Below are 20,315 nucleotides of genomic sequence, written 5' to 3'. Positions count from 1 at the left end.
CGAGGTCCAACATCTATTTATCTTTTGATTATAAAAATATGCAATTTTAAATATGTATACAAGATACATACAGAAAATAATAGAATAATACTATTTTATATATATATATATATATATATACATAATTATTTCATCAATCTTTATTTATTTATTTTTTGGTAATACATGTTTTTGAGTTTATTGTAACATTTCTTTCATAATTAAAGTACTGTGCCATTGTTATTGCAATAGGGATAATCACTTTTAACTGGTACATAAAATTTACCTCTAGCAGGATAATTATTTACATTTAATCCAATACAAACGCATTTATCCTTTGTACAAGTCGAAATAGCCTGCGAACGACTAAAAATAAAAGGATTTTTTAATATATTGTCACATAAAATAATAAAAATAATAATAATAATAATAATCATAATCATAATAATAATAGTAATGATATATATGTATCGCGTCAATCAATCGTATATTTTCAATATGTTTTTTCATTTGGAAATTTATTGCATTTCTTAACAGTACTAACATAAAAAAATTCAGAATATTAAAAAATACAACATACTTATCCCACGGTATTCCAATTAAACAACATTCTTGTTTTATGCACTCGGTAAAATATATCACGGCTTTCGTATGAGAACAGGATATATCCACTAGAGCGGAAATAATTAAATAATTATTAGTAAAATTCTTTAATCTTATAACAAAACGATTAATATAATTGACTTTTGTACTATTTCAATTGTGAAAAAAAAAAGAATTAATCTTAAAAAACGTACACATATGTTCTTAGAATATTTTCGTTTAAATTCTTTCAAAATTTGATCTTATATATTCATTCATAGTGACTATAATGTAATTATATACATACCGATATTGCAACTAGGTTGATAAATTCCATCATTCACATAAAAATCAATGGTACCAAGGGTTCTCTCTGTTCCTAATGGAAGCGATGTATGTACAATTTCTACATAATCCGCATCTGTCTCGCAGATTCTTTGAGAACAACTATTCAAATTGAAAAATGGCCCAGCAGGATCGAGCCCGACAATTAAAGGATAATTTCCTAATTTTAACTTTTGAACTTCTTTCCCCGCAAAACCTGCTACTTGTGCTCCCAAACTGTGCCCAATCAATCGTATATTTGACATTGGCATTTTATATTTTTCTACAAGTACCTTGGTGAAACTATAAAAGGAAACACAAAAAAAAAGTAAAATTATGTATATATAATGCATAATTAAACAATAAAGTTTCTCTCTACTTACTTAGCGATATATTGTCCAACAATACGTGTATTTTCAACAGCTTTGAAATAACCAGCGTACTGGAGAAGTGAAACTCCAGTACTACAAGCACCCTTTTTCCAATCAATTGAGATTATGAGTGCATTATACTTAAAATGATAATTAATTTATTAATCCAGAATACTTCTTTTCTCGTAGTAAATGTTATTAACAATCATACTTTTTATAATTATGAAATCTTACTTTTTTTATTATTTCATTCGCCATATCCTTGTAATTTGAATTATTTGCAGATGAAAGGAAACCGTGTATAAGGAATATAAGTGGACATGATAGCTGAGATTTGTCAAATACATTGTCGTCCGTTAGATTTTGTAACGTAAGAAGAGTGCCATTGCTGTTTTGTCTAAAAAAATATATATAATTTTTATTCGATAATCGAGTAATATCTGTTTAAAAATGTATTCATATTTATTTCTATTTTGCGCGTTAATAATGACGGTAAAAAAGGAAGAAAAAAAAATAAAAAAGGATATTGGACGACTAACTAAACAAAAAAAAAAAAAATTACCATTTCGTTTTTTATTTAAATAATTATCAACATCGAGTACGTATATACGTATAGAATAAAAGTAATAAATAATTTGATCATTACCGTGTGAATAAAATAAAGTCAATCGTTTCAATACCGAAGAAACAATCTGGTATCACTTTGTCTTTTGATGGAACCAACGACGATATTGAATCCGGTATCACACTCCCGTTTGATGGAATCAACGACGATATTGAATCTGGTATCAATGATTTACCTAGAAACATAATGTAACTCTATACTTTCTTTAAAATAAAAATTATTAAATTTGAAATATATATATTTAATTCTTCTAAAGTAATATTAAATTATAATAGGTCGAACTGGGTTTATAGAATGCAAGAAAGTTTACCATCCGCGTAATAATAATGTAACACTTGCACAAAACATATGAACAATATCAAGTATTTTGAATTCATTTTGTAAGAACTTTAGTTGTCCAAAGAAAGAAAAAGGAAACTTTTTTGGATTAACAATACTAACAGAGCAAATGACTATTCTATTACTATTTATACTATTTAAAAGCATTATAAATATAAATATTATCAGTAAGATAAAGCTTAAGTCCATTTGTAAAAAAAATTATAATTTAGTATTTACGAACATGTGATAGGTACGTGTATAAACGTAAAAGAAGAAAAACTATCCAAATGTTTATCGCCAATAATTTATGTTTTCCTTGTAAACTCATTTCCTTGTGAAATTACTTCCTAAAATCAAATGAAGTCCAAATATTTTGGAATATATTGTAAGGATATTAAAAACAAAAGCTTTGTCTTTTGCGTAATTATAACGTAAATATTCTTAATATAAAAAGAATTATTCAATACAAAGAGAATTATTAATATAAGAAGAATTATTCAATCAAACAAAGACAAAATAAATAAATAGATATGCGATAAACGTAGAACTAATTGTTATTGTCTGTATCATGGAAGTATATTAGAAATGTTATCGTCACTGTGTATTTATTAAACGTATCGTAAAAATATTTATGAAAATAAAATATGCATATTTCAAGGATATATAAGAAAATAGAACGATGCACATATACAGGAAATCTCATATATTCGTATGTATATATCAAATAAATATAAATAAAATGAAATGTATTGCTTAAATATATAAGCGATATAATCAAAGACAAATATACGCAGATGCAACAAATAAATACAAAAATTTTCTTTCATTTCAAAATTGATTAATAATTTCTTTTCTGGCTGACTTGACGTAATAATTTTTACAGTAGAATCTTCTGTATCCGAATCAATAAGGGAGGCGGAAGAGAACGAAATATGGAATTTTCGTGTAACAGTAAATGTAAATAATACAGCTTCGAACATCTTTTAGAAAATTAAGATAGGCTTTGTTGAAAATCAAAACGGCTATAATTCAAAAACAAAATCAAATAAGGTATATATTTATAAAATTTTTTTTTATTTTTTAAATTTGCTAAGAATCGTCCATTAAATATTTTGCGATTATACGGGACGAGATTCTATATATACAATTATTTCTTAAATCTTAATTTATTCATTTTACCATTAACAAATGCATTTGGATTAATAGTAATTTTTTTTTTTATATAATTAAATTTTCTTTCCTTTGTTATTGCAATAGGGAGCTTTACTTTCAACCGGTACATAAAATGAGCCAGTTTTAGGATATGTCTTTGCATTTAATCCAACGCAAACGCACTCATTTCTTGTGCACGTCGAAACAGGTTGAGGATTCCTAAAAATACAATGTATTTTTAATATATAGTTACAAATAATAATAATAATAATAATAATAATAATAATAATAATAATAATAATAATAATAATAATAATAATAATATATATTTATCCCGTCAGTCAATCGCATATTTTTTATTAAAAAATTAACTGCATAGTGATAATTTTATGTTCATTCCTTAACAAATTAAACATAAAAAAAAAGCAGAATATTAAAGAATATAAAATACTTTGACTGTGGGACTCCAATTAAACAACATTCATGTCTTATGCACTCGGTAAAGTATTCCACGGCTCTCGCATGAGAACAAGAGTCTCCATCAATAACTGCAAAAGTAAAGATTATTAAATAATTATTTATAAAACTATATAATCATATGACAAAGAGAATAATATAATTGACTCATTATTTTTGTTATCTTTTAAATTCTTATCTGCATCCAAAATGACTATAATTTAATATATACATACGAGAACAACCAGGTTGATTATATCCGTTATTCATGTAGAAATCGACAGTTCCAAGGGTTCTCAATGTTCCTTTAAACCTTGATGTATGTATAATTTGAACATAATTTGCATCTGTCTCACAGATTCTCTGGGAACAATCATTTGACTGGAAGAAAGGCCCAGCAGGATCAAGCCCAATAATTTCCGAATATTTTCCTAATGTTAACTCTTGAACTTTTTTGCCTGCAAAACTTGAAACATGTGCTCCTAAACTGTGTCCAATCAATCGTATATTTGCCATTGGCACATTATATTGTTGTACAAGCATCTTGGTAACCCTATAGAAAGAAACAAATAAAAGAAATATACATATATATATATATAATGTATAATTAAACAATAAAGTTTTTCAATATGTTTCCTGTGACTTACGTAGCGATATAATTTCCAACTAAGCGTATATTTTTGACGGCAATAGGATAATATGCATACTTAATACCTGATAATTCATAAGTACAAGCAGCCACACGCCAATCGATCAAGATTAAAAGAAAATCATCCTTAAAATTATAATTAATTTATTAATCTTACTCCTAGTAAATACTCCTAGTAAATATTCCTAGTAAATGTTTTAATGATCATATTTTCAGATTATGAAATCATACTTTATTTAACAAAGCCTTTGACATAGCCACGAAATTTTTTGCGATTGGAGATGAAATAAAACCATGTGTAAGGAAAACAATTGGACGTTTTATGATTGATTTCTTAAATTCATTGTGTTTCTTTATTGCATCTAGGGTATAAAAATTATGAGTTCGGTTTTCCCTAAAAATACATAGATGTTAAGTGATATTTAAATACAATACATTCTATTGTATTTGAGCAATAATAATGACGCTTAAGGAACAAGAAAAATAAAAAATAAAAAAAAGCAGAAAAAATTACGCTTCTGTACATACAGAATAAAAATAATAAATAACCGATTGATCGACTACCTTGTTAAAATAATCATCTTCACAGTATCATCATTGTAAGAACATGGGTTGAATCTATCTAATTCATTTGATAATGACGGATCACCTACGAATATTATGAATTTAGACGATATTAAAGTAATCTATTTACTATCAAAAATATATATATATATAAAATTTTTAAGTAAATTTAAAAAGTTAAATATAATCACAATTAATTTTATAAAATACCAGACAATTTACCATACGCGTAGCAATAATTTAGCGCTTGTACTAAACAAAAAAATAATAAGTATTTTAAATTCATCGTTTAATTAATTAATGTTTCGTGTAGAAACAAACACAAATTTGTCTCGGATAAAGAATATTGACAATTTTGACAAATACTCTATTACTATATATACTATTCAGATGCATTATAAACCGAATGTTATTATTGAGATAAGACCTTTACACATTTATAGAAAGTATTAATAAATTTTTACATTCGCATATATGTTAGATGCGTGCAAAGACAATAAACTTAACTATACTTGTACTTGCAATACTTTCTTTTTTCGTAAAGTTATTTCATTACAAAGTCACTTTTTCGTGAGTTCAAAATCTTTCAAAATTTTTTATTGACTAAGCGTGTTCAAACCAAACATTTTATATTTCCACGACTACAATATAAGTACTTCTAATATTAGAAAAGTAATTCAGTTTTGAAGATAAATACACGCACATGCGAGAAAAATTCCTTTCATTTCAAATTCATTAACTTAAAATTCATTTGTAGTTTCTTTTTTAGCTGAGTTCCTATATTCGAATCAATAGGATGGCGGAAGTATTAGAAATGTAAAATTTTCGTGTAACAGTACAATCACGTTTTTGATGTAAAACTTCATTAATTTTTGCTTACTTATCGTAGTCACGCCGGACATTGTTATCTTTATATTATATTTTTTTAATGAGAATTCATTCGGTCAAACAGAGGACAGTTTCAATTGTAACACTTTATTCCTACTACATATTTGTGACAGAAGGAGGTATTTATAACTGAAAAACATTCTGTTCGCATAGTAGAACGTTTGGATAATAGGATATTCAGATAACTTTCGTTTGCATACGAGAGAATTTTTTTTATTTCATGATCTATTGATGATATCGAAAATGTTGAACAATGATGGTAATGTAAATTTTATTAGATCGCTTCTTTTATTCGATTTTCTTAATCGATGATTATTTTTTGAAGATGAAATCTATATAAATGTATCCTAAAATAAATATTACACATCAATTTGCAATAAATATTCTTTCATTTGTTTTTATATGAAATCAACTGTGAAAATCCTAGTTGTGCGGATAGGTCCAATACAAGTATTAAATCAATAACATCGAGATGTATATGTATATATATGGCAACACCCAATAATCGTACGAGGGATGCTACATTCTCGTATAATACTAAAGATTCGTCTTACTTTATGTTAAAGTGCAAAAAGTTTCATGGAATCCAAGCTACTATGTAATAATTCATTATCCATGACCGCTCATTTAAATATACAATAATCTTATCGCACTGTATTTAATAAATGTCAAGTATTTATATTAATGAAAGCGTTGCTATCTATATATTTTATGATAAATGGACTGCTACATGTATGTATGTACGGAATATTCGTGTATGTGTCCTTTAAAGAAATATACATTAAAATAAATTTTCTTAAAACATATAAATTATACAAAATAGAAATGTATTTTTAAAATATATAAGTGAAGACTTATACCAAGTCCCACACCTTTCTATATCTCTTTGATAAAAATGTGTACCTTTAAATATGTATTCGTAAATATGTATGCCGAATGTATGTAGAAAATGATAGTTTAATATTATTATTGAAGCATTTATTATATTTATATATATATATATATATAAGTAAAGTGAGAAAAGTTCATTAAAATGTACGTTCTACTTGAATTTTCTTTTGTTTTATATTTATGGGATTATATGGAATCGACTATTTACTAAACGCCCAAATAAAAACACATCGTAAAAGAATTCAACAAAGTTTATAATAAATCCAAACAAAATCCAAACTTATGAAGAAAATAAGATATTTATTGATAAGATATTTGCCGACATTCTATTTACATAGAAGGAAGTCATTTCGCACATCTCTTAGAAAATTAAGAGTTTGTTAAAAATCAAAACCCATCAATAAAAATAACTCAAAAACAAAATCAAATAGGATATATATTTATATAACTCTTTTTATTTTGTAAATCTGTTAAGAGACAACTATTAGATATTTTGCGATTATAAAAAGTGACATTTCGCATATACAATTATTTTTTTGAATCTTAATTTATTCATTTCATCGTTAAAAAACACATTTGTGTTAATAGTAATTTTTTTTTTATATAATTAAATTTTCTTACCTTTGTTATTGCAATAGGGAGCTTTACTTTCAACTGGTACATAAAATGAGCCAGTTTTAGGATATGTCTTTGCGTTTAATCCAACGCAAACGCACTCGTTTCTTGTGCACTTCGAAACAGGCAGCGGATTCCTACAAATTAAATGAATTTTTAATATATTGTTACATAAAATAAAAATAATAATAATAATATACGTATTTATTCCGTCGGTCAATCGTATATTTTTATTAAAAAATTAACTGCATAGTGATAATTTTATGTTCATTCCTTAACAAATTAAACAAAAAAAAAGCAGAATATTAAAGAATATAAAATACTTTGATTGTGGGACTCCAATTAAACAACATTCATGTTTTATACACTCGGTAAAGTATTTCACGGCTCTCGTATGAGAGCAAGTTTCTCCAATAATAGCTGCAAAAGTAAAGATTATTAAACAATTATTTGTAAAACTCTATAATCATATAACAAAGTGGGTAATATAATTGACCGAATATTTTTGTTTAAATTCTAATCTGCACCTAAAAAGCCTCTAATTTAATATATACATACGAAGTCCGCAACCGGGTTGATTATATCCGTTATTCATGTAGAAATCGACAGTTCCAAGGGTTATCAGTGTTCCTAAATGATTTGATGTATGTATAATTTGAACATAATTTGCGTCTGTCTCGCAGATTCTCTGAGAACATTCCTTTGACTTGAATGAAGGCCCAGCAGGATCAAGCCCAATAATTTCAGAATATTTTCCTAATCTTAACTCTTGAACTTTTTTGCCTGCAAAACCTGAAGTATGTGCGCCCAAACTGTGTCCGATCAATCGTATATTTGCCATCGGTACATTATATTGTTGTACAAGCATCTTGGTAACCCTATAGAAAGAAACAAATAAAGAAATATACATATATATACATAATGTACAATTAAACAATAAAATTTTTCAATATGTTTCCTGTGACTCACGTAGCGATATAATTTCCAACCAAACGTGTATTACTGGCGGCATAACTGTAATATGCAAGTTTCACACCTGCAATTTCATTAGTACAAGCAGCCACCCGCCAATCGATCAAGATTACGAGATAATTACCCTTAAAATTATTAGTAATTTATTAATCTTGAATACTTTGTCTCTTCTAGTAAATATTTTAATAATTGTATTTTCACATTATAAAATCTTACTTTATCTATCAAAGCTTCTGCCATAGCTAGGAAATTTTCTGCGGTTGCAGATGAAGTAAAACCATGCGTAATGAATACAACTTGATGTTTTATAGTTGATTTCTTGAATTCATTATGTTTCTTTATTGTATTGAGTGTATAAAAATCATGTTTTTTATTTTCCCTAAAAATATATAGATGTTAAGTGATATTTGAATACAATAGATTCTATTGTATTTGAGCAATAATAATGACGCTTAGGAAACAAGAAAAAAAAAATAAAAAAAAGCAGAAAAAAATTACGCCTCTGTACATACAGAATAAAAATAATAAATAATCGATTGATCGACTACCTTGTTAAAATAATCATCTTCACAGTATCATCACTGTAAGGACATGGGTTGAATCTATCTAATTCATTTGATAATGACGGATCACCTACGAACATTATGAATTTAGACGATATTAAAGTAATCTATTTACCATTAAAAAAATATATATATAAATTTTTTAAGTAAATTTAAAAAATTAAATATAATCACAATTAATTTTATAAAATACCAGACAATTTACCATATGCGTAACAATAATTTAGCGCTTGTACTGAACAAAAAAATAATAAGTATTTTAAATTCATCGTTTCTAATTAATGTGTCGTGTAGAAACAAACACAAATTTGTCTCGGATAAAGAATATTGACAATTTTGACAAATACTCTATTACTATATATACTATTCAGATGCATTATAAACTGAATGTTATTATTGAGATAAGACCTTTACACATTTATAGAAAGTATTAATAAATTTTTACATTCGCATATATGTTAGATGCGTGCAAAGACAATAAACTTAACTATATTTTTACTTGCAATACTTTCTTTTTTCGTAAAGTTATTTCATTACAAAGTCACTTTTTCGTGAGTTCAAAATCTTTCAAAATTTTTTATTGACTAAGCGTGTTCAAACCAAACATTTTATATTTCCACGACTACAATATAAGTACTTCTAATATTAGAAAAGTAATTCAGTTTTGAAGATAAATACACGCACATGCGAGAAAAATTCCTTTCATTTCAAATTCATTAACTTAAAATTCATTTGTAGTTTCTTTTTTAGCTGAGTTGTCGTCATAATTTCTACAGTAGAATCTCCTATATTCGAATCAATAGGATGGCGGAAGTATTAGAAATGTAAAATTTTCATGTAACAGTACAATCACGTTTTTGATGTAAAACTTCATTAATTTTTGCTTACTTATCATAGTCACGCTGGACATTGTTATCTTTATATTACATTTTTATGATGAGAATTCGTTCGGCCAAATAGAGGACAGATTCCATTGTAACACTTTATTCTTACCACATATTTGTGACAAAAGGAGTTATTTATAACTGAAAAACATTCTGTTCGCATAGTAGAACGTTTGGATAATAGGATATTCGGATAACATTTGTTCGGATACAGGATGATCTGCTTTTTTTCTTGATCTGTTGATAATATCTAAAATATGGAACAATGGCGGTAATGTAAATTCAATTAGAATAAAGTTGTTACCTTTACTCGATTTCATTAACATATGATTACTTTTCTATGATGAAATCCGTATACATGTATCCTTAAATAAATTTTAGACATCATTTCAGAGTAAATATTCTTTAATTTGTTTTTAACGTAAAAAAAACATTATAATACAAAAGTATCATCTAACATCCAAAAAGATCTATAATAATAATAATGAACATTTTTAATAAATATTTATTAGACGTTATTTTCCCGATTTCTAAAATTTTAGTAAAAATTTCTTTTTTTCTTTCAATAGCGAAGCTAATAATCCTTTGATAATTTAATTGATAATTTTATTGTTCTTATATAATCGTTTTATAAATAAAAATATAATTTTTCGAAATATTTTTTATGAATTTCTTCTATAATTATTCATATATTGTAGATACAAATATACCAAGAAAATGACATAGGTTCTAATAATTTCCATGTGAAATTGCAGATGAGAATGCGAGTTCTATGTATAGCATCAATATAAGTTTCTAAATTATATAAAATAGGGAGATGTGCATCATTATAATATCACCTTGGTAGTACATGACATAATTTACATACCTAGTATAATACGAAAGATTTCTCATATTTAATTCTGAATATTCAAAAAATATTACAAAATCAAACTATATATATTAAACTAATTTACTTTGGCTACTCATTGTAATATGTAATCATATTAAATGATTAGTCCGTACTTATCAAATGTCATCGTAAAAATATTTATGACTATGAAAATTTGTATAAATATTTTAAGATAAATAGAAGTTTAAAAAATTAATTTTTTTTTAATACTATTTATAATTCAAAAATATTATTTGAAATTCATTGTGTACAGAATTGTACACAATAAATTTGATAGTGTACACAGATATTTATAGTGTCGAAACTCTTAACGAAAGAATTAAACAATGTTTCCAACATGAACATATAGAGAGAATAAGATAATTATTGATAAAATGACTGCAGGATTTGATTAACACGCTAGGAAGTCATTTCGAATACCACTTAGAAAATTAAAACAGGGTTTGTTGAAAATCAAAAACGCTATAACTCAAAAACAAAATCAAATAAGGTATATATTTATAAAATTTTTTTTTATTTTTTAAATTTGCTAAGAATCGTCCATTAAATATTTTGCGATTATACGGGACGAGATTCTATATATACAATTATTTCTTAAATCTTAATTTATTCATTTTACCATTAACAAATGCATTTGGATTAATAGTAATTTTTTTTTTTATATAATTAAATTTTCTTTCCTTTGTTATTGCAATAGGGAGCTTTACTTTCAACCGGTACATAAAATGAGCCAGTTTTAGGATATCTTTTTGCGTTTAATCCAACGCAAACGCACTCGTTTCTTGTGCACTTCGAAACAGGCTGCGGATTCCTAAAAATTAAATGAATTTTTAATATATTGTTACATAAAATAAAAATAATAATAATAATATACGTATTTATTCCGTCGGTCAATCGTATATTTTTATTAAAAAATTAACTGCATAGTGATAATTTTATGTTCATTCCTTAACAAATTAAACAAAAAAAAAAGCAGAATATTAAAGAATATAAAATACTTTGACTGTGGGACCCCAATTAAACAACATTCATGTCTTATACACTCGGTAAAGTATTGCACGGCTCTCGTATGAGAGCAAGTTTCTCCAATAAAAGCTGCAAAAGAAAAGATTATTAAATAATTATTTGTAAAACTCTATAATCATATAGCAAAATATAATATAACTGACTGAATATTTTTGTTTAAATTCTTATATGCATCCAAAAAGGCTATAATTTAATATATACATACAATAATAGCAACCAGGTTGATTATATCCGTTATTCATGTAGAAATCGACGGTACCAAGAGTTCTCTCTGTACCTAAATTGTTTGATGTATGTATAATTTGAACATAATGTGCGTCTGTCTCACAGATTCTCTGGGAACAATCATTTGACTTGAACAAAGGCCCAGCAGGATCAAGCCCAATAATTTCAGGATATTTTCCTAACTTAAACTTTTGATATTCTTTCCCTGCAAAACCTGCTATTTGTGCCCCTAAACTATGCCCGATCAATCGTATATTTGCCAGTGACACTTTATACTTTTGCATGAGTAACTTGCTAAAACTATGGAAAAAAACGAAGGACAATATATATATATATATATGTATAAAATATAAATATATATAAAATGTTTACTTTTACTTACTCAGCAATATATTTTCCAACTGTACGTGTATTTTCTACGGCCTTAGGATAACCAATAAACTTAAGAATTTGAAATTCATTAGTACAAGCGCCATTCCTCCAATCGATCGAGATTACCATACAATCATTCTTAAAATAATAATTAATTTATTAATCAAAAATACTATTCTTCTCATGATAAATGTTTTAATAATCATATTTTTCATTATAAATTCTTACTTTTTCTAACAAAGCTTTTGTCATATCCATGTAATTTGAATTATTTGCAGATGAAATGAAACCATGTATAAGGAATACAACTTGAGTCGATGATAGATCAGATTTATTTAATATTCCGCCTTTCTTTAAACTATCTAGCGTAAGAAAAACACCATTCCGATTTTCTCTAAAAATATATGTAATTGTTAATTTATAGTTATGTAATATCATTCAAAAAATTTCTATTCTATTGTATACATATATATATATATATATATATTTATTTTTTTTTTATTTATTTATTTATTTATTTATTTTGATGATAACGCATAAAAAAGGAAATGAAAAAATTGGACAAGAAATGAATTTGAGAAAACCGATGTCATAATAAAAAAAAAAAAGAGACATTGATTGTGAATGGCTGGAGACATACAACTACCGTACTTAAGCGCTGTTTATGCTAAATACGCTTATATTCATATAAAATAAAAGTAAAATAAAATCATTACCTAGTAGAGAGAATAAATGAAATCTGCTCAGGAACAAGTTTACATTTTGGAAGCAGGCCTCTATCTAATTCGTTTGATGGATCACCTACAAACATTATGAATACTTATAGTTTTAAAGTAAATTATATATATATATATATATATATATATATATATATATATATATATAAATTTTGGTAAATATTAGTAATATAAAGTAAAATTAAAAATTCAAATGCGATCTCAGTTAATTTTATAAAATACACGATAGTTTACCATATGAATAGCAATAATGTAGCACTTGCACTAAACAAAAAAATAATAATAGGTATTTTAAATTCATTCTTTTCAATTTTAGTTTCAAGTAAAAACGAACGGAAAATTATCCCGAATAAAGAATATTGATAGTGTTACAAATATTCTGTTACTATATATACTATTCAAATGCATTATAAACCGAATATTATTATTGAGATAAGACATGCTCAGTTTATAGATTTGTATGAAATATTAAAATAATTGATATTTAATAGATATTATGTAATAACAGAATTTTTTTACATCCAGATATATGTAAGATACGTTCATAAACAAAGAACTATTCATATTTTTATCGGCAATAATTTTTCATTTTTTTGTAAAGTCACTTCCTTGCGAAATCACTTTTTCGTGAATTCAAAATCGTTTTGTATTTTTTATTAGCTAATCGTGTCTAAACCAAAAACTTTATCTTTTAGTTATTATAACTTAAATATTTTTGATATTACAAAAATAATTCAATTTTTCAATATAAATGAGTACATATCCAACAATAAATAATTCCTTTCAATTCGAATTTATTAATTTTAATTTTAATTGCTTTTCATTTTCTAGCGCCATAATTTTTACAATAGAACTTCTCGTATACGAATTAATAGGAAGACAAAAATGTTCGAATAATGGGATTTTCAGATAACGCATGATCACGTTTCGGATGTTAAATTTCATTCGTTTCCATTTAATTGCTATAGTCATGTCGTGTATTGTTATCTTTATATTATTTTTTTATTATCAAAATTCGTTTGATCAAAGATAAAACGTATATTGTATCATTTTACATGTACTACGTGACAGAGTACGACACTTGTTGCTAAGAGACATACTGTTTCTACTGTTACTACTGAATAATAGAATCAAGTAAAACGTTCAGTTATTAGAATATTCTAATGCTGGATGCTCTGGTGTATTTTATAATTTATTGGTAATATCAAATATTTGAAACAATAATGGTAACAAAAATTCTGTAAGATTCAGGTAAATTTTTATTTGATTTCTTTCAATGATTATTTTTGTAAAACTATATCCACATACATGTATTCTTAAATAAATCTTACACATAATTTTGGATCACATTCATTTATTTTTAACAATATCTTGCTAATTTATGAAAAAATATTATCTAACATATAAAAATACTTATATTAATAGAAATAATAAATATTGTTAATAAATATGTATTAAACGTTATTTTTCTGATTTCTCCATTTGTAAAAATGGCTCATGCAATACTTTATGTAGTCGTTCTGCTTTTAAAAAACTAAATCCAGGACATAAAGCTAAGGTATCAGTTGATGCATTAGCTATATCTTTCAATGTGCCAAATGTTGACAAAAGTGTAGTTGCATCTGTTTTGTTAACAGACCTAACCGTAGTAAAAGCGTTAATCAACTGTAAAAACAAAAATATAGAGAAATTAAGTATATTTGTATTGTATTGTATTGTATTCTAATATATAAAATACAATATATTAAGACAACACCAAAAATAACCATCAATCTATATATACTTTTTGATAAGGAGCTGTTCCGCTGCGATCCATTATTATATCAGGTGGTTTGTTCTCATAAATTTTATAAGTTTCTATAATCTTTCCTGCATCCTCTGCGTTCCAAGCTAACATTAACGTTAAATCAGCAAGTATACATATCCGTGTCAAATGTTTTAATGCATGATGTGGATCAGCAACATCTACCTGCATTTTCAAAAAAGTAGATTATTAATATTATCTCATATCAATTTGTAAATGAAGAAACAAGTGGATAAAGTATAAAGAAGAAAAAAAGATATTCTTTACCTGAACCAAAAGTACTCGAAGATTGTACGCATTACCTAATAATTTCAGACGATCATGAATGTAATCTGGATTTAATTGATGATATCTTATCGATAAAAAAAGAGCACATGTAGTCTTTCCCATCACATAATCTGGTACAATTTCAGAATATTCCCAAGGTATATTGATTATAAATTTCAACAAAGGATTCCCTTTCTACAAATATATATATATACACACATAATCTTTCATTATAGATCAATTAATAATAATCTAAAAATATGATTAATGTCATACATGATCTTACTTGTTTTGGACTAACAAGAAGAGTATTAAGTCGTACATTAGTCTTCTTTGTCGACGGTCCTGGATTTTCTGTAAAAAAAATAATCAAAGAAATGAATATCTAAGACCACATATTGTTTAGAAAAGTAGAAAGAAATAGTAAATAGATTTTACCAGCACATTCATTAGGTTTTATTTGTTTGGATGATAAAGAATTTTGACAATTAGTACTCTCTCTTTTATTGCTCATTGTTAAAAAAGAAACATATCGAATAAAGATCTCATTAAGATATAATACTAGTTTATTTCTTTAGATGAAAGAAAAAATAATCTTCTTTTTTTATCCAAAAACTAATTAATCTTTTCATCTCATTAGGACCGCACAAGCGCCACAATGTATATCTACGGCTGATTGAGTAAGCTCTGTATTGGTGGTATAATGAAAAATTTTCAAGCAGTCGTACGTGTACCTGTAGCCGCGTATGTACTGTAACGTTTGCTATGGGGAACCTTGAACCTTGTTCGGTTAATTAATACAAATATGTATTAATACGTATTGTAATGTTGTTTTTTTTTTTCGTGAATTTTTGAAATAATTATTTACAAATTTTTCTGTTATCAATAGCCGCATATTCATTAATGGTATCATAAATGTAATTGTAATTAATTGAACTGATTTTTAGTAACATATTTATTATAATATTATTAATTTATTATTAATTTAGTAAACTTTGCCCGCGTTATTTCTTAATCCATAAATTATTTATAACCTCTGTATATTGAAACGAAAAATTGTATATTATTGAGTAGAGTTTTAATAAGTTTATATTAATTCGGTATTTAATTTAATGCTTCAAATACGAAAAAATATGTTTCTTGTTTGCGTAACTGTGGGGCTAGTCCTCTTAGCTTCGAAATATCGTAATAACATGCTTCGAGGTGTCAAAAAAATATATTCCAGTATAAAACGTAGAAGTAATAAATCGAACAATAACGATAAAAAAGAAGTTAAAATTGAATTAAGTCAAATTATTCTAGCTGACTCTTTAGAGAAAAGCGATTACGCTATTCAACGTATTTATTGGTAAGTATAAACTACTATATAAATATCTATAACCTTCAAATAATGCTATACATTTTTTTCCCCAACCTTTCCTTATTTCACTGAGTAGTTCTGTATCTTGTTTGTTTATATTGTTCACTTTGCGTTCCATAATCTCATTCAAACGTTTTCCTTTCTCCAAATATTCATTAGTTATAATTCAAATAATATAAATATTAATTTGTTTTCTTTTTATTATATTATTGTTATATTATAATATAATATGATAATATAAGGAATAATAAAATGTAAATTTTTTGCACAGCAATTTATCTGATGGTATATTAGGTTTTGATTGTGAATGGGTAAACGAAGGGCCCGTGTCCCTACTCCAACTTGCTACACATAATGGAGTATGTGCTTTATTTCGTATTAATAAAATTGGATTCATTCCTCCAAGATTACAGGTATTTATATAATTATCTTGAAATGATATAACAAGTAATATTGTAAATAATAATATTATAATTTTTTTTTTTTTTTTTTTTTTTTTTTAGGAATTACTAGCTAGTAAGCGTATACTTAAGGTTGGTGTAGCTCCATTTGAAGATGGACAGAAAATAATAAAAGATCATGGATGTGCAGTTTTGGGTACTCTTGATTTAAGAAGATTAGCAGAGTGCTTTCAACTTCCTACTCCTAAAAGTTTGGCAGCAATGTGTTTAGAATATCTCGGTACAAAAATAGAAAAATTAATAGAAGTGAGATGTGGTGATTGGGATGCGGATACTCTTTCTGACGATCAAGTAGCTTATGCCGCTTGTGATGCCATGGCATCAATTCTTATTTATCATCAGGTAAAAATATTTTTTTATATATATTTTATATAAATTATAATTACTTTCTTTCTTTCTTTCTTTTGTTTTTTTTTTTTTTTTTATTATTATTATTATTATTTAACAGATAATGCGAGAAGCTAAAGAAAAATTATCATTAGTTGAGAAATTTGTAATATATTTATGGAAGATTTGGTTTAAAGATGATGCCATGAAATTTCATGGTTTACCTGCGGGATTAATTGATATGAGGTGGTAAATCTTATTGTCTAAAAAGCAAAAGCATTAATTACAAATAAAATATTATTTACAAATATTATGTATTTGACTATTTATTAGAAATATTTATTGATAATACATGTTCAAGGTTCAAGGGTCACAAAACAAATATAACTTCCAATAATAACAATGGTATTAATAAATATCACAAGAATATTATAAATAATATTGTAATTAACGAAGGATTAAATATAAATGAACATGAAAGTAATATACCTATAAGGAAAAAACCATTATATCATAATTGCTATTTACAAGCACCAGATGGAGATATATTGTGTACATGTGACCGTAAAAAAGCAGAGTGGTATATAAAGAAAAATTTAGCAGATGTTGTTGAAGAACAACCCTTTACAGTAAGATTGAAATTTGAACCATCAGGACGTGCATTAGGAGAAGTTGGTCAATATTATACACAAATCAAAATTAATCAATGTGTTGTTTGTGGTGCTTCAGAAAACTTTATTCGAAAAAATGTAGTACCAAGAGAATATCGCAAATATTTCCCATGTAAGTTATCACCTGGTACAAAAATGTATGAGTGCAATAAATTTATACAAATTTATTGCACTCAAATAAATATATTTAATATATTACATTAATAATATATAACAAAATATTTATATACAAAAAAATCTTTTCTAGTGGTAATGAAAGCTCATCAATCTCACGATGTATTATTATTGTGTCCAACATGTCATGAGAATAGCAAAAGTCATGATCTGCAGCTCAGAAGAAAGCTTGCAGATATGTGCAATGCTCCTTTAGCAGGTCCACTTACTCATACAAATTGGAAGAAATTACATTGTGCTATTAAAGCTTTACGTAATGAACCAATGTTACCACTTCAACGACAAGAAGAACTTACAAATATTATCTTAGAATATGCAGGACAACAAGAAATTACTCCAAATCTGCTTAATTCATTGGATGAAGAATTGAAAAGTGCTCTATCTTCATCAATTAATCAATCAAAGCAACAACCACATGGCTTAAAAGTACATTCTTTTTCTTTTTTTAATAAAAATAAAAATTAATAAAATAAATTTAATATTAAATAATATATGATTATACATTACAGGTAGTTCAATGGTTTGAAGAAAGGGAAGGCGGTCTTGTAGAATTGGAAAGAATTTGGAGAGAACATTTTCTAACCACCATGAAGCCACAACATTTACCAAATTTGTGGTCAGTAAGGCATAATCAAGAACGACTAACTATTCGTCAAACACAAAATAGAATAGATCCCCAAGATGCAAAGGTAGCAGGATTAATATATTAAGGTTTTACAAATGTACCTGAAAGTATTCGTATAAGAGCGAGTACTTATATCAAAAAGACTATCAAGAAAACAATATATCTCTTGAATATAAATTATTTCATATAAAGTTCTAAATATTGTCTAACTATAAATAGAGAAAATTTTTACTTTTTTAATACACACTAAATTTAACGTTGGTGTATTTTTATGAAAAACACCATGATTTTTGAAATATTTGTATATTCATAAATTATTTATATAGATATCTATAAAAACAAAACAAAAAAAAAACAAAAGCAAAAAAAAAAAAAAGAGAGAAAGAAAAAAGGCTTCCATTGAAAAATATTTATGTATGTATCATGTAAAATAGAATAACCTTTTAGAATATCATTATAAATGATTACAATTATTTAAAAGGTAATATCTTCTGTATGACAAACAAAAAAATAAGTCCTACTATGTTTATCTCTATTTCAAATAATCACAGAGTTCGTAGTATTTATTAATGGTATTATATATCATAATATGTACAGATTCCTAGAATTCAGTAGAAGAATTTATATTTATAGGTAAGTATACTAGAACGTTTTAGAAGCTTCTTGTTTAGTTGAATTTATATTTGGAGATGGTGGTTGGTATTTCATTTCTTCGTCGATGCGTTCTTTTGCTCTGACAACTTTAGATTGTAAATAAAATGACCCACCTCTGGATCTGTCATTTGCCTCCATTAAATATTTATAATTTTGTTCAATTAGTTCCGTTTGATCAGGTCGTTCTACGTTAAGAATACGTAATGCTTCGTTCAAAGTCATGCCTGTACGTAGGTTAGTGGCTGCATGTCGTGCACCTCTTTCACCTCCTCCGGCTCTACGTGCAGCCTCTTCACTTGCTGCCAATTCTTGACGTATTGCTCGTATAAAAGCTTTACCGATAACTTGCGTTCCAGTTATGATAATTTGTATTAAATATTTAGCCATCGTATCTCTGCATGTAACTAATTACAAAACGTACTCAATCAAATCATTTTCCCTAGAATTAGTGGCGCTGCTTACATATGACAACGGAAGCACGTGTTTCAACGGTGTTTCGAATCGAGATAAAAAATAACTAGAAAAATTTGTAAAACGATGAACGTTCAAAATCTGATTATCGATATTTTTTAAAAAAAAGAAAAAAAAAAAAGAAAAATAATTGAATTTAATTTGTATCTAACATATTCCTCTATTATAAATGCAAAATATATATGTATACACATTTGGTATTTGCACTTTGAAATGAACAGAACCCCGGCAGGGGAGAAGGAAAAACCATTGAATATCGTGTTAACGTTATTATACTTATACGAAGTTAAGAAAGATACAAATTGTAATATCAAACAAATAAATTTACTGTAAGGGATAAACAATCGGCAATAAAACGATTCATATGAAATTAAAAATGTATGTGTTATTTTTCGCGTTATAAATCGATATAA

At 26.2% G+C, this 20,315-nt stretch overlaps 7 protein-coding genes across 10 annotated transcripts; 1 reads left to right on the top strand and 6 right to left on the bottom strand.

Moving 5' to 3' along the window:
- Positions 1-125: 125 nt before the first annotated feature.
- Positions 126-2,347, bottom strand: LOC124952171 (phospholipase A1-like). The gene is made up of 7 exons (XM_047501626.1): positions 2,192-2,347; positions 1,903-2,056; positions 1,491-1,653; positions 1,269-1,396; positions 869-1,188; positions 560-650; positions 126-345 (listed from the first exon to the last, which is right to left on the bottom strand). Exons 1-7 carry the CDS (start codon positions 2,256-2,258, stop codon positions 201-203), a joined length of 1,068 nt encoding a protein of 355 aa, XP_047357582.1. The 5' UTR covers positions 2,259-2,347; the 3' UTR covers positions 126-200.
- Positions 2,348-3,255: 908 nt separating this feature from the next.
- On the bottom strand, positions 3,256-5,392 carry LOC124952168 (phospholipase A1 1-like). 3 transcript variants are annotated; one of them, XM_047501622.1, is made up of 7 exons: positions 5,234-5,392; positions 5,024-5,108; positions 4,691-4,853; positions 4,458-4,585; positions 4,047-4,363; positions 3,806-3,902; positions 3,256-3,573 (listed from the first exon to the last, which is right to left on the bottom strand). In XM_047501622.1, exons 1-7 carry the CDS (start codon positions 5,307-5,309, stop codon positions 3,429-3,431), a joined length of 1,011 nt encoding a protein of 336 aa, XP_047357578.1. In that variant the 5' UTR covers positions 5,310-5,392; the 3' UTR covers positions 3,256-3,428. The 3 variants fall into 3 exon arrangements, with proteins under 3 accessions (XP_047357578.1, XP_047357579.1, XP_047357580.1); XM_047501623.1 differs by having other exon boundaries at positions 5,246-5,391; XM_047501624.1 differs by having other exon boundaries at positions 5,215-5,263.
- Positions 5,393-7,330: 1,938 nt separating this feature from the next.
- Positions 7,331-9,303, bottom strand: LOC124952170 (phospholipase A1 1). Its single transcript, XM_047501625.1, has 7 exons — positions 9,158-9,303; positions 8,938-9,022; positions 8,606-8,768; positions 8,387-8,514; positions 7,976-8,295; positions 7,741-7,837; positions 7,331-7,554 (listed from the first exon to the last, which is right to left on the bottom strand). Exons 1-7 carry the CDS (start codon positions 9,219-9,221, stop codon positions 7,410-7,412), a joined length of 1,002 nt encoding a protein of 333 aa, XP_047357581.1. The 5' UTR covers positions 9,222-9,303; the 3' UTR covers positions 7,331-7,409.
- Positions 9,304-11,221: 1,918 nt separating this feature from the next.
- LOC124952270 (phospholipase A1) lies at positions 11,222-13,482 on the bottom strand. Its single transcript, XM_047501860.1, has 7 exons — positions 13,323-13,482; positions 13,068-13,152; positions 12,580-12,745; positions 12,362-12,489; positions 11,960-12,279; positions 11,727-11,823; positions 11,222-11,539 (listed from the first exon to the last, which is right to left on the bottom strand). Exons 1-7 carry the CDS (start codon positions 13,387-13,389, stop codon positions 11,395-11,397), a joined length of 1,008 nt encoding a protein of 335 aa, XP_047357816.1. The 5' UTR covers positions 13,390-13,482; the 3' UTR covers positions 11,222-11,394.
- An 845-nt stretch (positions 13,483-14,327) lies between these two features.
- LOC124952542 (DNA excision repair protein ERCC-1) lies at positions 14,328-16,739 on the bottom strand. The gene is made up of 5 exons (XM_047502591.1): positions 15,598-16,739; positions 15,446-15,513; positions 15,160-15,354; positions 14,872-15,057; positions 14,328-14,753 (listed from the first exon to the last, which is right to left on the bottom strand). The coding sequence occupies exons 1-5, from the start codon at positions 15,671-15,673 to the stop codon at positions 14,550-14,552; spliced, it is 729 nt and encodes a 242-aa protein (XP_047358547.1). The 5' UTR covers positions 15,674-16,739; the 3' UTR covers positions 14,328-14,549.
- LOC124952536 (exonuclease 3'-5' domain-containing protein 2) lies at positions 15,862-18,957 on the top strand. 2 transcript variants are annotated; one of them, XM_047502572.1, is made up of 7 exons: positions 15,862-16,507; positions 16,791-16,932; positions 17,023-17,322; positions 17,429-17,553; positions 17,669-18,090; positions 18,226-18,578; positions 18,662-18,957. In XM_047502572.1, the coding sequence occupies exons 1-7, from the start codon at positions 16,272-16,274 to the stop codon at positions 18,860-18,862; spliced, it is 1,779 nt and encodes a 592-aa protein (XP_047358528.1). In that variant the 5' UTR covers positions 15,862-16,271; the 3' UTR covers positions 18,863-18,957. The 2 variants fall into 2 exon arrangements, with proteins under 2 accessions (XP_047358528.1, XP_047358529.1); XM_047502573.1 differs by having other exon boundaries at positions 16,484-16,507; positions 16,814-16,932.
- Positions 18,958-19,308: 351 nt separating this feature from the next.
- LOC124952544 (mitochondrial import inner membrane translocase subunit Tim16-like) lies at positions 19,309-19,900 on the bottom strand. The gene has a single exon (XM_047502594.1). The coding sequence runs from the start codon at positions 19,816-19,818 to the stop codon at positions 19,420-19,422; it is 399 nt and encodes a 132-aa protein (XP_047358550.1). The 5' UTR covers positions 19,819-19,900; the 3' UTR covers positions 19,309-19,419.
- Positions 19,901-20,315: the final 415 nt, after the last annotated feature.

The sequence above is a fragment of the Vespa velutina genome, chromosome 10, assembly GCF_912470025.1.
Source record: "Vespa velutina chromosome 10, iVesVel2.1, whole genome shotgun sequence".
NCBI lineage: Eukaryota > Metazoa > Arthropoda > Insecta > Hymenoptera > Vespidae > Vespa > Vespa velutina.
Note: the sequence above shows the minus strand (reverse complement) of the source record. Positions and strands in the feature narration are given on the sequence as shown.

Bases quoted from the DNA above. Each gene is read 5' to 3' on its own strand.
- LOC124952171 (XM_047501626.1), bottom strand. From the start codon at position 2,258: ATGAATTCAAAATACTTGATATTGTTCATATGTTTTGTGCAAGTGTTA. The intron at 1,654-1,902 runs GTAATGATCAAA...ATATTTTTTTAG, and splicing joins GACTTTATTTTATTCACACG to ACAAAACAGCAATGGCACTC. The intron at 346-559 runs GTATGTTGTATT...TTTTATTTTTAG, and splicing joins ATTGGAATACCGTGGGATAA to TCGTTCGCAGGCTATTTCGA.
- LOC124952168 (XM_047501622.1), bottom strand. From the start codon at position 5,309: ATGAATTTAAAATACTTATTATTTTTTTGTTTAGTACAAGCGCTAAAT. The intron at 5,109-5,233 runs GTATTTTATAAA...TAATATTCGTAG, and splicing joins CGCGTATGGTAAATTGTCTG to GTGATCCGTCATTATCAAAT. The intron at 4,586-4,690 runs GTATGATTTCAT...TATAATTTTAAG, and splicing joins CAAAGGCTTTGTTAAATAAA to GATGATTTTCTTTTAATCTT.
- LOC124952170 (XM_047501625.1), bottom strand. From the start codon at position 9,221: ATGAATTTAAAATACTTATTATTTTTTTGTTCAGTACAAGCGCTAAAT. The intron at 9,023-9,157 runs GTAAATTGTCTG...TAATGTTCGTAG, and splicing joins AAATTATTGTTACGCATATG to GTGATCCGTCATTATCAAAT. The intron at 8,515-8,605 runs GTAAGATTTTAT...AATAATTTTAAG, and splicing joins CAGAAGCTTTGATAGATAAA to GGTAATTATCTCGTAATCTT.
- LOC124952270 (XM_047501860.1), bottom strand. From the start codon at position 13,389: ATGAATTTAAAATACCTATTATTATTTTTTTGTTTAGTGCAAGTGCTA. The intron at 12,746-13,067 runs GTAATGATTTTA...ATATATTTTTAG, and splicing joins TCATTTATTCTCTCTACTAG to AGAAAATCGGAATGGTGTTT. The intron at 12,490-12,579 runs GTAAGAATTTAT...TATTATTTTAAG, and splicing joins CAAAAGCTTTGTTAGAAAAA to AATGATTGTATGGTAATCTC.
- LOC124952542 (XM_047502591.1), bottom strand. From the start codon at position 15,673: ATGAGCAATAAAAGAGAGAGTACTAATTGTCAAAATTCTTTATCATCC. The intron at 15,058-15,159 runs GTAAAGAATATC...TTGAAAATGCAG, and splicing joins TTCGAGTACTTTTGGTTCAG to GTAGATGTTGCTGATCCACA. The intron at 14,754-14,871 runs GTATATATAGAT...TTGTTTTTACAG, and splicing joins GAACAGCTCCTTATCAAAAA to TTGATTAACGCTTTTACTAC.
- LOC124952536 (XM_047502572.1), top strand. From the start codon at position 16,272: ATGCTTCAAATACGAAAAAATATGTTTCTTGTTTGCGTAACTGTGGGG. The intron at 16,508-16,790 runs GTAAGTATAAAC...TTTTTTGCACAG, and splicing joins GCTATTCAACGTATTTATTG to CAATTTATCTGATGGTATAT. The intron at 17,323-17,428 runs GTAAAAATATTT...ATTATTTAACAG, and splicing joins CAATTCTTATTTATCATCAG to ATAATGCGAGAAGCTAAAGA.
- LOC124952544 (XM_047502594.1), bottom strand. From the start codon at position 19,818: ATGGCTAAATATTTAATACAAATTATCATAACTGGAACGCAAGTTATC.